This window comes from Mugil cephalus, chromosome 7 (genome assembly GCF_022458985.1).
Source record: "Mugil cephalus isolate CIBA_MC_2020 chromosome 7, CIBA_Mcephalus_1.1, whole genome shotgun sequence".
Taxonomy (NCBI): Eukaryota; Metazoa; Chordata; class Actinopteri; order Mugiliformes; family Mugilidae; genus Mugil; species Mugil cephalus.
This window is the reverse complement of record NC_061776.1, coordinates 8,798,841-8,816,303: the sequence shown is the minus strand read 5'-3', so window position 1 is coordinate 8,816,303 and position 17,463 is coordinate 8,798,841. Positions and strand designations below refer to the sequence as shown.

At 42.4% G+C, this 17,463-nt stretch overlaps 1 protein-coding gene across 1 annotated transcript in view; it reads right to left on the bottom strand.

The window, feature by feature from the left end:
• ak5 (adenylate kinase 5) overlaps positions 1 to 15,543 on the bottom strand; it is an 81,094-nt gene extending 65,551 nt beyond the window's left edge. The window contains exons 1-5 of the mRNA XM_047589608.1: positions 15,088 to 15,543; positions 13,578 to 13,764; positions 11,455 to 11,622; positions 7,358 to 7,530; positions 1,100 to 1,213 (exon numbers count right to left, since the gene is read on the bottom strand). Of these exons, the coding sequence (XP_047445564.1) occupies positions 1,100 to 1,213; positions 7,358 to 7,530; positions 11,455 to 11,622; positions 13,578 to 13,764; positions 15,088 to 15,147 (702 nt within the window). The 5' untranslated portion in view covers positions 15,148 to 15,543. The remainder of the gene's footprint in view (positions 1 to 1,099; positions 1,214 to 7,357; positions 7,531 to 11,454; positions 11,623 to 13,577; positions 13,765 to 15,087) is intronic.
• Between the last annotated feature and the right edge of the window lie 1,920 nt (positions 15,544 to 17,463).

Genomic DNA, 17,463 nt, shown 5'->3' with positions numbered 1-17,463 from the left:
TCCTTACTTCTTGTTCTTCTCTTGTAATGCAGCTCACAATTACTCAGTTTTACTGTTGGAAGTTTCCATGCACTGACCCACTTAGACCCCGGCCACTCTAAAAGCCACTGAGTGCTCATGTAGTAGTTGATAAATGTTAATTGGCTTTCAGTGTGATAAAGGAAATCAGTCTTTCTAAAACAAATCGACCGCTTGGTGTCACACAGCTGGCCATTCAACTGTCACGCTTGACCGTCCGGGACCCAAAGTCCCCCCCTCCACTAACAACAGTCTGTTGACAGACACCACAGGAAAGGCTAATTTACATAGACATTGATGTTTTTAGTGGGTTACGTGAGCCTTCATAAAAACTTCTTGTTAAAATGCAGGAGGAAGATGCCTCATTGATCCTCGTGAAACACGTAAAACCATCCAGGCAGACTAGCGGGTATTTTCTTGTGGTATTAGTCAAGGACACTAGAGCAGAACAGATGCTCCACGAAACCAGTCTGCCAGTCAAAAGCTCAGCGTGCCACCGTAAGGTCACTTCAGGAAAACGTGGAAAGCTTCATGCATGATTTGTGTCAGATCGGCGCTGACATCAAATGCAAATGAAACAAAATATCTCGGCTGTCTATCAAAGAGAAAATAAATAGTTGGCATGCAACAGCGTTCTCTATGAATACCTCTTTGTGTGCTGGACTCACAAATAAAATTTTTTGCTGAATAAATAACACGGTGACTTTAAAAGTGTGTTTAGGTCACATCCAGTATGATTCAGAGTTGTTGTTCTCAGCAGACAAGACAAAAGCTGGACCTTAGTGCACAGGTCTTCATAAGTACTGCAGAGAGGTTGCAAAATCTTTGGTTGATTAGACATTTTTATATATATATATATATTTTTTATTTTGCCGCATAAATTTTAATTGATTTAAATACATATTAACAATAATCTTAGTATGTAAGAATTTAGCAGTTTTTAAGTTAAAACTGTTAAGAAAATAATAATATATATGTAGCTCTGATTACATGATACTGTTAGTGGAGCAGGATTGGAAATATAAATCTGTCAACGGCATCTGAACAACGGGGCAAAAATGGATGAATAAGTCAGACTCACCTGGTCCTCAAAGGACAGGGCCTGTCCGACGTCCCGGGGGAACCCGTCTATGACGATGCCGCTGGCGTCTGGGATCTTCATAATCTTCTGCTTTATCTCAGTTATTGTGGTCTCCTGGAAAACAGTGATTCATAACCACCATTAGTTTGTGCGTTTATGTAAAAAAAGAGCAGTGAGGTGGTGGTGCAGACAAAAAAACACTTGCCCAGCGTTTCAGCTTTGTGCGTTTTGGATACAGCAATAATTGAGATTTCTGCTTTCCAGCTTCCACATCGTGGGAAATTTAATTGGATTTTTGAATCCAAATAAACGTAAGTGACTCAGAAATTAGCCCGTGTTTGGATTCCCGCCTCTCCAAACTCACATTTCGCTGCATTTTGTCACATTTTCTTAAGTGTTTTTCTCATTCAGGAGGAAGATTATCAAGCAAATTGGTTCAGGGTGGTGATTACAATTCGCTTTTCCGGCAAGATAATCATTAATTAGTTTGATTAATGATTGTTTTAGTGCCTGTTGTAGAGCTGTCAAAGTTGTAGATTAATTGGAAAAAAAAAAGCCTGAAATAAAAATAAAGAGTGTCTGTTTAACCGATTGTTCTTTCATATTTCTGAATGCGTCAGAGGAACTGTGTGGCGAGCCCTTGAGGCCAGAGAGTGCCAGCATCTTTTAGCATCACTTACTTCCTTGTGGCTGGAGGAGGTCAGCGTGTTTGAATGCATCTCTCCGGGCAGAATACATCATATGGCAGAGATACACGAGCAACTCTCAGATCTAAAAATACCACGAGTAAGGCTGAGGTTTAATTTCCCTCCAACAGCAGCCTGGAAGCGTACGCAGAGATTAAATCTAATCTAGGTCCCATCAGGTAGATTAATGCATGTGTGTAAAAGATAAAATGAGAAAAGCTAATGTTAGAAAAGCCTCTGATCCACTCCATGGCTGCATCCATGGCTGACTTCTAATAAAGATACATAAGGCACCGTACACCAGCTTCAGAGAATAATCACACAATCCACATCCACCAGCCGTAAACCATCTCAGTCATTCATTATGAGCACACATGCTACAGACGCTGAACAGTCTTTAGAGATTTCCAACCCGTGTTATTTCCATTTATCATGTTTTTTTTTTTTTGTTTTTTGCAATAACTAACAGGTGCAATATTCACATCCGTCATATATGGCCCATTGCGTTATGGTGTTATTAGCAAGAAGGCACAGACACAGCTTTATTGTTCTAGTGCATACATTCGCACAGGATGAAAGTAAAGTGCAGCCAATAGAAAGTGGGATTTAAGACTCTGGTTAAGTCTCGTGCAAAGTTTGCTCAAATGTCCTGGATTTATCTGCTGCTCGCACATGTTTCTGACATCTACGGAAGAGGATTAGGGCCACCCATGAGAAAAATCCCGCACTTTGAGAGAAAAGTCGAAATTTCGAGAAAAAAAGTCAAAATTCCGAGAAAAAGGTCGAACTAGAATTTTGAGAGAAAAGTCGAAATTACGAGAAAAAAGTCGAAATTTTGAGAAAAAAGTCAAACTAGAATTTTGAGAGAAAAGTTGAAATTTTGAGAAAAAAGTCGAAAGTAGAGAGTACAGCTTTAAAACTCAGTACCATATGCGTATGGTACTGTCCATACTCCCGGTTATAGTGTGACATGAGCAGTGTTTATGTTCTGCGGAGACTTGGTTGCATGCATCTTCAGGACTCTATGGGCAGATAATTAATTATATTAAATTCTTAATATTAATTATTAATTAAGCCCCAATACTCTTCCGCAGAGTATCAGTGGTACCATACGCATATGGGACTAAAGGTCTACTTTCTACTTTCAACTTTTTTCTCGAAATTTAAACTTTTTTCTCAAAGTGGATGATGAAAAGCAAAATCTACCTCCTCTAACTTTTTTTTTCTCATGCGTGGCCTTAATACTCTTCTGTAGATGTCGTACAGGTTGTGTCTGTTTCGCCCATCCCTCAACTTTACATGTTTACATCGAAATGCAACGCAATGTGAAATGAGTGCCGTGATCCCAAATTTTAGAAAACACCACGCATACTTTTGATTGCTTTTTAGCCACTTTTAATAAAACTAAAAATATGACTGCTGTTATACCAGTTGTTGTATTTACATTATGATTAATGACGTAGATATCGTATTGCTAGTCTTTGTCATAGTTGTCGAAACCAAACATTTTCATGGTTTATCTTAAAGCCACATGTAACGTTATCATTTAAATCATTCATTTGGGAAAAACTTCTCAGTTTAAGGTCTAAATTTTGCATCATTCTCATTCCCGTCAGAATGATGAAATGTTCGAACATCTGTAGTTTCCTGTCGAGTTAATAACTGCTGATAAAGACCACTTCACTGGAAAGCTTTGCAGACTCCAAGTAGTTGACCTTAAGTTTGGAGAGAGTCTGAGGTTAAAGGTGAACAGGACAAAATGAACTGGAAACCACCAACACATGTTTGTTTTTGGTGAAACGGATAAGAAAAAAGAGTCTAATATAAAACTATTTATCTTTCTCTTCTTCGGTTTAGTTTCAATTGTTCTTTCACTGTCACAATTAGATAAATGTGTATAGAAACTTCTCTTAATAGAAAATGATACAGTAGACTAGCTAACATATTTAGGTATTTAGTGAATGTAGCATACTGTACCACTAATTAGACAGTAATCATCTTGAGAAGACAGAAAGAAATTTATTAAAAAAAGAAAATGGTCAGAAACCTCCCTAATGTGGCCTAATGAGCCTAAAATTATGTTCTGCTATTAAGATGAGGACAATAAAATCAAAAGTGGTTTTAATTTCAGAGCAGACTATCAAACATCCAAGAGCCTCCCGTGAGAAGACCTGTGGCATTTCTTAAAGGAACACAAGTTCAGAAATATACTGAGTCACATGACCCTGCAGTGAGTTTTGGCGAGTTACAGACAAACAGCATGTGGTCGCTGGCAGATGGAGCTGAGAGAGATTTTTGAGTTATTCCTTACAGCAGAGAGAGAGAAAAAAGAACTAGTCTTCTAACGGACAACGTGTTCATGCAAATTCAATACGTACATCTGTACGTCAAATGCAGAATTTAGCTTAGCTCAGCTTAGCATAAAGACTGGAATCAAGTGGAACAGTTAGCCCAACGCAGTTGGAAAATAAACTGCTGCTTTGAATGTAACTAATGGACCCGTTTAATGTGAGCTTTCCACAGTGTAAACAAAAGCACAGGTAGAGACTAGGTGATGTGGTTGATGCTGATGATCATAGGTGAAGAACCTCTCGCCGACGTGATTGAGGCGACAACCAGTCGTACAGCTGATTTACGTATAACACAAACACTGCAAAGAAACCCCGCTAAAATCCACGACTTTTGGTTCCTGCCACCAAATTCGCCACGTTGATAGCAGGCTTGGAGGACTGATCAATACAGATACAGATCCTTATTCTAGAAGTTTTCTTTTGTTTGTTTTGTTTTGTTCTGCTTGTTTCACTCCAAAACATTTGTGGTGGAAAATATACAAGGGGGTTGCCCTGACAACCAGAGCCTGGAACATGTTGGAGTGAATTGATTTATGTGTGGCTCGGGCCTTCGTATTCAACACACAGGTATGAGGGTGGTGTGCCCATCTTCTCATCTCATTCCAAGCATAGGAAGGAACCCATCATTAACTTTAATGCTTTGTGACCAACTCTCAAAGAAAGATACAACTACCGACGTTTTATTGGCTTTTATCGTGTATTGGCTGCTGTGATTGACACTGCAGCAAACTCTCCGTGGCACTGATGCACAAAATCAGCCAACAAATGCTTCTTCAAGCAACCTGGGAACCAATAATTTGTATTTACAAAACCAATATAGTCATCAGCCATCCTGCTCAAATCACTAGAAGCATTTCTCCTCCTCCTTATATCAGCACATGCACAATAATTAAGAAATCAAATCAAAATCTCCTTTGCTCAACTAATCATTGCAGGAAATTAAATGCCCAACAAGTCACTTTATCATATCCGTTACTTCACTATGTATGCACCTGGACTGACGTTGGACGAACAGCACAAAAAGTTCTGCTAAACACGCGAGGAAGAGGTGATGAATGATCCTAGATGCTCGGCCATTAGTGATTCATGAGCCAAAGGGTGATTTTAATGAAGCAGGCGAAGGCTCGTGTCCGTGTTACCAACTGAGACGCCAATAAATCACAGTGTCGGTGTTGACGACAAGGACCATCCTTTCTGGTGTTTTCATTTTGCTGATCTGTAAATTACCCAGACAAGCTGAATCACTCGGGCAGTTTTGTGTAATTTTATGTACGACCAACACTCAGGAGACACTCAGGAAGAACTATAAAAGAAGTGTCATCCTGTCATCCTGATGATGTGCAGTGCTTTGGAGAGTGGTTGCCATCTTGGTTTTAATGGAAAAGTCACATTTCAGAGTATTGAAATGTGAAATGTGAATATTTGGATGATTGAGGACTTGTGAATAGGGATCCAAAACCCAAAATGTGGGAATAATTTGCAAAATGAGCATCATGCAGTCATGAAGACGACTTTAGACTAGTGATCGACAACATCCAATTTCTTAAACTTCATTTGGAAAATGATATTTGTGAGTGAGTTATTACCTAAAGCATTGATTTGTATAAATCTGGTTTCTTTCTCACTGCTGGCCCTTAGGTTTAACTCAGATATTTTTAAAATGCTCATGGCTGTCTCATCCTATGAAGCCTATCTCTTTACTAAAACCAAACGAAGCCTGGCGTAGCTTCAGCATATATTTTACCTCATGAGGGTCCCTCCCCACCCCACACACACACAGTGGAAGACATCATACATCATCCTTGTCCCCAAGAAGCTACAACCGAGGGAGTTCTACAGACTGGTAGTAACTGATGCCCGTATTTCCCTGAAATCAAACCCAGATCCCTCAATAGTCCCAAAGTCTAGACTTAAAACCACAAGAAAGTCTTTTTGCTAAGACCCCTGAAGTCTGAAAAGGTCTTCTGTTAAACTATTTCTGCATTAAACACTTAAAACTGACTTTTTGATCACTAGTAGTGCTACTGAGCAATGTGTGCGCGTCCCCCGTATAGTTTATTCTCATGTACGTAAGTGAGTCCTACTTCCTTGGTTATGCAGGCGACTCCAAACAAGTGAGCATGTGTCTATTAATAAAGTTTCATTCTGTGAGGAAGCAAATGCAATTATTAGTCGTTTAGACCTGAAGAATACACAGGAGGCATTATTATGAGTAACACTGGATAAACACTGGGTCTAATTTGGGCCACCTTTTCTTGTTGCGTAGTTTCATATTGTAAATTATGCTATGTTATATATATCATATATGTGTCACAGCGTTTTATATAACAGAATATATTATTGCAATTTGACTGGGATAAAAATAGAAAGCTTGCACAAAAGGCTACCAAGTAAACCTTGAGGTTAATATTTAACCACGGGTTATGAGACTCATTACGTGTAATTGTTTAATTCAAATAAATAAAGGAAATGTTTGCAAGACAGCTGGAGCTTAATGGTTTCCAGAAGACAACAGATGAAATCAATAAACAATTATGTAGGTTTGCAGATTAATTCACTTAACAAACATTAATTTAAAATTAAATTCAGAACTTTTCTTTCCAGTTTCCACCTCAGAGTCGGACAATTGTGACACCAAAACGAATAACTTTGAGGTTTAAAAGACACCTTTTTCATAGTCAGCTACAATAAGTCTGGAAAAAAGATCTGAAATGAATCTTCCTTATATTTACTTCAGATTAAATTAAAGACTGCGATGCTGCCGATCTCAATTTTCACGCAAGAGAGATGAAGCCTGAGGATGCTTCATATTCAGCAGCGTGTTTATTGAACATGCCATGCAGGCTTTGAACGATGGGGGTGGGTTGTACACTAATGACATACTGCTTTCTATACAAGGACCACCCGGGGTGCGAAGCGGTTGATGTCATACGCAGGTTGAGCTGTAGCGCAAACAACTCAAAGGGGGTCTGAGCTGAATATCATCCCAGGGAGCGTCATTATCTTGTAATGGCGGATGCTAATAAGATGGATAAGTCGCCCTGCAGCAGGCGTGTGATAGGAACGCTACTAATTAGTCCCATGTAACACGCATGCTGTGATAATGGCCTGAAAGTGACTGGACACGCTTGCATTCCTCCCCTCATATTATCTCCGTGTCCCCCCCCCCCTCCCCGCCCCCTCCACCCCACATTTCATCTTATTCTCTGCTTCCCTGCTACCTGTGGTGCCAGCTCTCCGTTGGTGATGATTTTAGCGATCAGGCTCCACTTTCTGTTGCTGGTGGCGTTGTGGATCATCTTCTTCCTCAGCAGCTCGCCCACGGACACGTACTGGAAGCCGTAGCGCTCGGCGATCTTCAGGCTCTGTGTTCCTTTGCCACTGCCAGGGCCACCTAGGCACAGAGGGGAGGGGGGGTAGACAGAGAGAAAGAGCTGTTGATGTTTTGGGGAGAGATTTGGGACTGGTGCGTGAGCGTGAAACGCTGTGCGCGTGGGTGTGTTTGGTGTAGGCGCACGTGTGTTTTCAGCAACTGTGTGTGTGTTGTTTTTTTGCACATCAGTGTCTCTGTGCATGACTCTGCGTTACTGCAAGTGTGTGCGTGGGAGAAGGGCTTGCGGTGGGGGGGGAGGCAGATGAGAGAAGCAGGTATGTGTGAACCTCCTACATTTGTTAATTACTGAACCTCCAAAGGATGTGCAGAGGAGCGATAGGATGTCTTAAGATATTAGCATTTTTCGAAAATTACCCATAAAACGATCACGTCGAGCACATTTTCGGAGTTAAACTGCCTTTAGGGGACACGACCATAAGCAGTAATACATTAAAGGGGCAAGACGGGCTCATTATACGAGCTGTCGATTTGTGAAAGGCCGTTTAAGTGCCTATAAAAGCCACCTGACAACCTGGATTCTGCTTTGCTGTTAGGCAACCGTGCTTCATTCCAGGATTTCAGAGTTGCTGCCGTTACCATAGAAATGTCAATCGCTCCGAAATTGCTCCTGGTGGATGGCCAGGCCAGGGGGAAGTGAAATTAGTCAGAGAACAAGCTGCGTCTTTGGGTAATTTATTCCATCACGACGTGTCATGTGTCCCTAAAAGGTATACTCAGTTCCTGACAGAATCGGTTTGGACGGTGCACAGTTTACATTTAACCCCTTGAAACCCTCGCCTTAAGGGTCGCGACACAGCAAACCCGGGAAATGAGTGCACGTCCATGGCACAAGTTGCAGGGTCGCTACTATTTAGGTTCCATGTCTGCGGCGTGTCCTTTCATGCAACTGCCGACCATATGCTCCTCCTGGCCGTTGGCTCTAGTCTCCGCTGTGCGTTCAAGCGCAACTTTTTGGACATGAGGCAACATAACATTTGGCCTTCTTTGGTGAGTCCTCAAACGGCGGCTGCTTAAAAAAATAAACACTAGCCTGGTAAGCATTGGGGGGAGAACACAGGCACTGCTGAAACTCCAGTTTCTTTTTTCAGTTCTACACACGACTACTTCCCTCATGCTGCACATATACAGGCCAGGTGCAGCTCTGTGGACACGCTGAGGAGGAGAAACTGCCTGAAAGCTGTGCTCATTAGCGTGATTATTGTTTCTCACCTCTCTCACCTCTAATGATGCGTCACCCGGCCTTTATGTGTGGACATTTATACCAACGACACATAGACATGGTCAAATAGCACGTATCTTTAGAGCTGAACTAAGCTTTGGCTCAATGTTGCTTTATATATCTATATCTGCTGATGGGAAAATCCAAATCACAACATCTCTGTTACTTCTATTTAAAGGTCCAGTGTGAAGGATTTAGTGGCCTCTAGCTCTGAGGTTTCAGATTGCAAACAACTTAATACCCCTTTGCTTTTTGGCCTGTTGGAGAGCACTTTGCTTTGTCCATTCTGGGCTACTGTAGAAAGTACGGCAATCATGAGTAGATTTAAAAGGCTCATTCTTGTAGTTCCAGGTAACATCTCTGCTAATAGATCCGACAAATCTTGTAAAAACTGTAACCTTACATATCTTTGCTGAAAAACGATGTTAAAAGGGGAACTGCGGATATCTCAGAGTTCAGAGTTTGTGGATTCACTCACTTATTTCCTCCTTTTGTCTGCAACTACAGTAAATGAAACCGCTTAGCTTAGTGCTTAGTAAAAGCGTGAGGATTAGGACCATTGGTAGGTAGCCCCTGTTGGCTTCAGATAGAGTTAAGGGATGCACACAAAGAAGAGCTCGCTAATGGGAACTGATTATACAACATAAACAATTTGTAGGGCTATCCAACTATCTACAAAGTGTTTCCCTTTCCGTATCAATTAAAACACGCCCTATAATGGAATGAGTTATTTTCTCATGAGAATTGAGTTTGGTTATAAACTAAACTAGTGAGGTGTAGCAGTAAGAAGAGAATAAAGTAAAACTTTGCATAGAGAAGCAATGCCAATTAGAGCCATTTGACATGTGGTCTATGATTTTGCTTCCTAATGCCAAATATGTTTGTATATTTTTGAATGAAGTGCAATAGCAACAGCATGTTTGACTTTCATGTAAACTCTAGACATTTCTTTGAACACTGTCACTGTTGATAGCAAAGACTACCTCCTTCCATACACTGGTAATCATTATATGTTCTGATTGTTTCACTTGGTAACACCCACTGGTGACTAACTATCAACTACAAAGAGATGGAAGACAAGTGAAATATGCAGAATCATTTCCTGCTTAATTTAGTTCAAAGCTTTGTTTTCTTATCATACACTGATCAGGCACAACATTATGACCACCTTCCTAATATTGTTCTCACATCAGAGAATGGACATGGACCTTCTGAGGGTGTCCTGTGGTGTCTGGAAAGAAAATGTTCTCAGTGGGGGGTCTTTGGGTCCTTTGGGTGGAGGGGAGGGGCTTCTGTGGATCGTCACATAAAATACTTGATCAGTTTGGGATCTAGTGAATTTGGAGGCCAGATCATCACCTTGTACTGTCAGCGTTATTAGGGTTAGGGTAAGTATTGTTAGAGTTATTAGGGTTAGGGTTATCATAGGGTTGTCATTGCTATGGGGTGGGGGTGTCTGGTCCAGGTGGGTGGTGCATCTCTCAGTAACATCCACATGAATGAATCCCAACAGAACACTGAATTGTCACACGATGGTTGTTTTAATGTTGTGTTGTTTTATGTTAAGGCATATAAATAACATGCAAATCTGTTAACAACGTCTGAGTTCAGTGTGTTTCATCCTCTCAAACTGAAACATTTAAATGTTCCTCAGTTTCACCATATTTGGTCAAATACTCTCGTCTTATTTGCAAATGCGGCAGCAGAGAGAAGCAGCGAGCGGATCGTAATTATGCATTCGGCAAATGTAGGCTCACGCTGGAGTACTTTGTAATATTTGACCCAGAGTCCTCCCCACACCTTCCAGACCAAACACGCTTTGTCAGTCTGTATCTGTGAACCTGACAGACAAAACATTCACTATGATCCTCCGCAGAGATGACAGCTGCTGCTGCTGCTGCCGCCGTGGTGTTCTCCCTTTAAAATAGGGCACAGTATGCTCACAAAGAAGAGACAGGAACTGGCTTTGTGCTGCGAAGACAAATAACTATCATCCACTCCACCGACGGTGTGAACATCCCGCCTAAAGCAAAGAAGTGCTGTAGCTGCTAAAAGGTTTTTAACAGATGCGGAAATCCTTTATATTGAAAATCGCAAAAATAGCTTATAAATAGCTTTTTTTTTTTTTTTTTTTTTTTTGCAGCGTGGCTCAACTAGTGTCGTTACTCTTACTGTGCAGCTGCCACACTTAATTTATGAGATTAATGAGCGTGTTTGACAGGTTAATGGAGACTCGTCAAGGAAATCAGATTAAGAGAGCGCGAGTGTCTCACACGGTGAGTGACATGCGGCGAGATCTACCCCGCTGATACCGACAGAGAGGGGCGGGGCTACGTTCAAAATACCAGGAAACACACTACCACTGAGCGCACACATGCAAACACACACACACTCCCCCCCACCCCTGATTTGTAGATTCCCATCCTGGCCTTGTATTTTTAGATCGCCACTGAGTTAAATATAAACTTTCACTTTGTGTTTTTGTTGAGTCTCAAATAAAAATAGATTCTCATGAAGATACTCATCAAACCAAATGTGCTGCTTCTTATCTCATGGAAAACATGAGTCAACAGGAATCCACATGGTTCGGCTCAGAAGCATCAGATTATGAAACGGTAAATAAACTGATCCTGATTCACTCAGAGAAGGTCTGTCCGTCTTGTTTTCGTGCGAGTGCTCACGTAGTTCGGTGTTTTGCTCCTTACCGATGACGAGGATGACTTTGGGTCGCGGCCTGGACGGATCGAACACCTCGTACTCCTCTATGAGCTCCGCCGTCTCCGACAGGTCCGAGTCGCTCTCGATGGAGAACTGGCTGATGGGAGGGAGGCGGTCGTAGCGTCTGTAGGGAAAATTGGGGCTGTCGGGCAACACTGCACCGTGACAGACACAGGCACACAAAAACACACAAAGGAATTAGTGAGCTGAGAAAATACCAGTGATTAGAGACACTTCAGGCTTTGTCACCGTTGTGTTGTCAACACTGATCAGGCATAACATCGTGACCACCTTCCTAATATTGTGTAGGTCCAGCTTGTGCCTCCAAAACAGTTGTGACTCATTAGAGAACAGACATGGGCCTTCTGAGGGTTTCCTGTGGTCTGGTTGCAAGAGTTATTGTGGGGGGCTTTGGGTCCTATGGGTTGAGGGAGGGGTCTTTGTGGATCTTCCCACAGATACTTGATCAGTTTAGGATCTAGAGAATTTGGAGGCCAGGTCAACACCTTATGCTGTTCTTCATGTTTTTCCCCAAAGTGGCATTGCTAGGGAGTGGGGGGTGCCTAGTCTGGTCTGGGTGGGGGTACATGTCTAAGAAACATCCACATGAATGAATGCCAGGTCCAAAAGTTTCCCAGAAGAACACTGAATTGTCAGGAGATGGTCACAATGGTATTTAACTTCTCCTGTCAGTGGTTCTAATGTTGTGGCTGACCGGTGTAGGCACAGGTTTCCAACTGTAAATCCAATCCAGAGCTAAAATAAATATAAATTAGGGACATGGTCGTTAGAGTGATGGATTGAGAACTGCTTCATTAAGTTTGGTAAGTAACCCGCTGTCTCTGAAAACATTGACTGTGTGGCTTCAGCAACATTAACACAATCACTAAATTCATCGTTTAAAGCTGTTCCTATACATGAAAAGATTGAATGACCTCTTTGCGCTCTGGACGCTATTGATCGTACGCGTACAGGAACAACTTGAATCAGACGGTTGATGCTAAACAGGCCGACGTTTAGGAAGCGAGAGCGAGGGATTCTCCTCCAGCCTCACTTGAAACGTGGTGGACTGGAGCTTCGGCTGTCGGCCAAGATGTTCGCAAATCAATATCTCTGATTAGGCTGCAGCTCCCAGCAGCTACACACTGCAGCAGCTGGCAAAGTTCCACACCACGTACCACAATATTGCAGAAAGAGGAAGAGAAAACTGCAATTCTGGAAGCAAGCGTGTAAGTTGTGTGCTTCTTCAATCAAATTTCTGACAGCTTCTCTTAGCTTCTATGAGTCTGAGCTGGTTTATCCTGATGGGTCTCATGTGCAAAGTCAAGCAAAAGGATCCCTTAAATTAAAACAAACCAAATTAAACAATTCTAATGGAAAATGTAGCTTGCGGCAACCTGCTACTGTCATAGTTAAAGTCAAATTTGCTTTTGCTTTGCAAATTCTCCCAAGGTTTTGCATACGGACTTCCTGCATCAGCTGGGAACTACAGCTGGAATGGATGAACTTTTGGCGTTCCCGCTCAGCCAGCGAGGGCCGCACAGCCAAGTTCAAAGATGCGATCTGCACACCTGAGCGGCCTCTTGAACAGGAATCAGCTGTGCCTGCGGCCACCGTTACGGTGGTCTCTATGTGAGGGCGATGGAGCACAGAGCGGTGCTATTTCATTATCCACCAAAAAGGTAATTTCCTGCTCTTACTTCCAAGAGTATCACAAGAGTTTTAACAATGCAGCTATAACAGGGCTTCCGAGGGTTTCGGAGCAAATGTCGACGCCCTTTCCTGTTCAAACACTGAGACTAGTCCGGATTGTGGGAGACAAGGATATGCACTTGCTGCCAGGTTTGTCAGAAAGATGAGAAGTGCCAGCAAAAAAGAAAATATATATATATGTATGCATACACTGGTGGCTTTTTCTTTGTAGAGGGAATATGTGCCAATCATTTAATTGGATGAAGCACAGTGCCAAGGTCTGGAGTTCAGTGGATTCTAGTAAACACAAACTTCTAGCCAATGAAATGTCATGAAATAGCAGAACTTAACTTTCAAGGGCCGGACGATTCGTCTTAAAATCAAACTCATTACAAGTTTCTGGAAACTGCATCCTCACCATTTCTGAAGAGGGATCTGCGCGATTGGCCTCCGTTGAGCGGCGGGAGAGACTTCTTCTCCTGACCCACGAACGTATCCCACCGCACCTTGTCCGGTCCTCCGAGCTCCCTGACTTTCTTCAGACAGCCCTCCAAGTAGTCGATGGGGTCATCGGGGCGGTAGTACATCAAACCTGTCAGGAGGCTCTGGAGGAAACACCGGAGGAGGAAGAGGAGGACGTGAGGAGGTCGAAATGAGAGCTGCATCTTTTTGTTGTGATGTGTTGTTGTGCGACAGTGTGGCAGCGGTGAGGAGCAGGCCGCCTTAATGAGGGGAAGTCTTGGAAGTGTAGAGCTGGTTGCCGTGGCTTGGCTCCACCGGGGGAACAAATCATCTAATCTTGTCGGGAAGCCCATGAAATTGGACCCAGCCAGACAAATAAACACAGATCCCCCGGTGTTATTGAGGAGTGAAGCCAACGACTGTGATGAATGTGAGAGGGCCGAGTCAAGTGTATATTTGTGTGACATTTGTAACCCCCGGACCCTGGGTGTTTTAAAAACAATACCCTCCCTTGGGACTTCCCACCTCCAACCTCCACCCTCCCCTCTAACAACGCCCACCACAGCAGCGTGGAAACACAATGTGAAGTTTCCTTCACAAACAACCTGACGTGCTCATTTAGCTGGATTAGGAATGAAAGCGCTCTTCTGTGAGCAGTCAGATAAAATTGCAGTCATGATGGCGGCACTGATGATGGTGGTGATGATGGTGATGATGATACGCCACTTCGCTGCTCAATGTAATTTGAATCCGACTGTAAATAAACAGCAGTGATTGCTTGCATATATTAGCTGCTCCCAGCTGGGGGCTGAGTTTAATTAAGTGGATGAGCAAATTTAGTGCCCCCCCTCGGGAAAACGAATAGTATGTTTTATTATGACGCCGAGCTCTGATAAGTTTAAGAAATGAACCGATGACTCGTGTGTACTTTTTTTCTGCAATAACCCGCCACTTTTACCTGCATAATACCCCCCTAGAAGCAGTATTAATGACACATTTGTCACATTTTACAGCATTTTAATGCCTTAAATGTGACTAATATCTCTTGAGTCGAGCCTCCCGTGCTTGCTTTCTTTCCTGTAATGTTACCAAAAATGAATTGTGAATATTTTAATTGAATTTTTGTTCGTTTTATGAGTGCTTATTGTAATTTTAATGATAAACGCATCCAGCTGGATACATCATAAATAGACTCTATTACAGTAGGTTCCGCTGAAGGGCTGTTTGAGTTAATTACCTTTACATTTATGATGACATAATGTCACCATAAAAACAGCAGTTTGTGAAATCATGAATCAGTCTGTGCTCTCGGCGCGCATCAGATGGCAGACACCGTAAAAGGAAGGATCTTCACCGTGACTCTGGTCTTGCAACGCACCTAATCATGAATCTTAAATATATATATATAAAAAAATCTGCATGCACTATCCCCGGGTCCCCTCGATCAAGCGCGCACGATCTCTCACCTCAAATAGTTGAGGTATCTCCCGCCGTGCGAGATACTCCTTGGCATCGCTGGTATTCATCTCCAGTCGGGTTTCTTCTGAACTTATCCGAAGCGTGTTGTTCCCCTTCCGTTTTTTTTTTTTTTTTTTTTTTTTTTTTTTATTATTTATTATTACTATTTCCTCCTGGTGTATCTGTGCCGACAAGGTAATCTTTGGTTAATGACCGAGCTCCTTCTTGACGCGTCTCCTCTCAGCGTATTTTTCGCCTCCCGTGTGGACTTTACAACTGGATTCCTGCAGGCGATGCCACCGCGCCACCCTCCTCGGTGATGCGGATGCGTGGCTCGTCCGTCTTCCCTCCTACAGCGCTCTGCTCCCAGCCACGCACCGCGTGTGTGAGAGAGTGTTGTGTTGTGTTGTGTGCGTGCGCGTCTTCGCTTTGGCACAGAGGTTGTGTGCCGAAAAAAAGAAAGAAAGAAAGAAAGAAAGAAAAGAAAAAACAAACCAACTCGGCGCCTCTACGTGGCGTTGATCAGCCTCGATAGGAAGAGTTGGCGGAACAATGATGATAGTGGTGGAAAAAAAATAGGTTTCGTAAAAACAATAGTCACGTATTTAAGTTTCAGTTCAGTCTGGAATACTTGTATTATCAAGGCAACTGCGCATTTCACGTTAAGATTGTGGAGTGATAATGGTGCATCAACGCAAACACTAAATGCACACAGATAGTAATTGGGATACAGAACTTTCTGTTTTTTGTTTGTTTGTTTGTTTTTTGTATACCTATTTCAGAAAAGTTCCGTTTCATTTGAATTTTGTTTATGTCACAGATACACAATCAAAATGGTCTCCAAAGCATTTACAGCAGGGTTCTTCAACGTTTCTTTAGGCCAAGGACCCCCAAGCCGATTACAGAGGTTAAATGGGGACCCCCCTACCTACTATATGTGTTCTATATTAAACTCTGGCTAGTGCTATTTATAAATATACATTATTATTATCATTTTGCATTCAATATTAAACTATTCAAAACAGAGACTGGAGCCTCCAGAGCAAGCACTAAAGTGACTGTGGTGACGAAAAGCTCCCTTTTAGCACAAAGCAGCGCCTGAGCCTGAGCAGCTCAAATGAGGACGGACACATCTGCTTGAAGCGGAATGTGTAGAGAGGCAAAAAAAAAAAAAAAAAAAAAGAAGAAGAAGAAGAAAAAAGGAGATAAGTCGATAAGTCCACACATGCATCTGGATAAAGCATAAATAATGTGATACTTACTTAACCGTATGACACATCGATAAATTACATCTAAGCTAATGCTTTTATTACCTGTCCTTCAGTTTTCCTGTGTGTGTGTGTGTGTGTGTGTGTGTGTGTGTGTGTGTGTGTGTGTGTGTGTGTTTGGCATTGATCAACCATAACAGTATGACCACTGACAGGAAACAACGTTGAGCATCTTGTGATAATCCAGTGTTCTGCTGGGAAACTTGTAGACCTGGCATTCATTTGTGTGCATGTTACTCAGACATGTAGCACCCACCTAGACCAGACCAGACATCCCCGCCCCGTAGCAATGACACTCCTTGGTGGCAGCAGACATCATCAGCAGGATGCAGCAAAACGGTACACGGTGTTGATCAGCCTGGGATCTAGTGAATTTGGAGGCCCCTTCCCTGAACCCACAGGACCCCAAAGCTCCCACTAACAACATTCAGGACAACCTCAGAAGACCCGTGTCCATTATCTGAAGAGTCACAACTGCTCTGGAGACACAAGGGAGACCTACACAATATTAAATATTGCACAGGATAAGATGTTACAATCCAAACAAGAACGGTTATCTAGTCAACGGCAATATAGGCAATTTGTTATTAGATATCAGGAAGGTGGTCATAATGTTTTGCCTAATCTGTGTATATTTCTATATTAGGTTGGATGGTGTTTTTCTGCCGTACAGAAACAGGTATAGGCCAATTTGATTTCCATGTTACAGCCTCGTACAGCATTTAATTCTTACAGGCCACTAATCCTCTTAACAGCTGGACAGCTGACTTTCAGTCTGCCTGTTGGTTATATCACAGGATAACTTGAGATTAGTTAAGTGATTCAAGTGTGTTAGAAAGCGATGATTAGTACATCTGAATAACATTTCACACATGAGCCATAATCAGATTTTTTTCTGAGAGGAAAAAAAAAACCTGCTTGACAGGGAAAATGGAATAATGATGAGATTCATGCGACCGAGAACAGTTGTGCTGGAGCTCTTTGCGTGCTTTTTTAATATTTTCTAATGGGACGTAATTGACAGAGTGTCTGGCTGTGATGACTGAGTGATGCAGCAGGTCAAAAAGCAGCAGAAGGATTCGTGGAGAGGATTAAAGCGTCTGGCGGCCCTGTGAA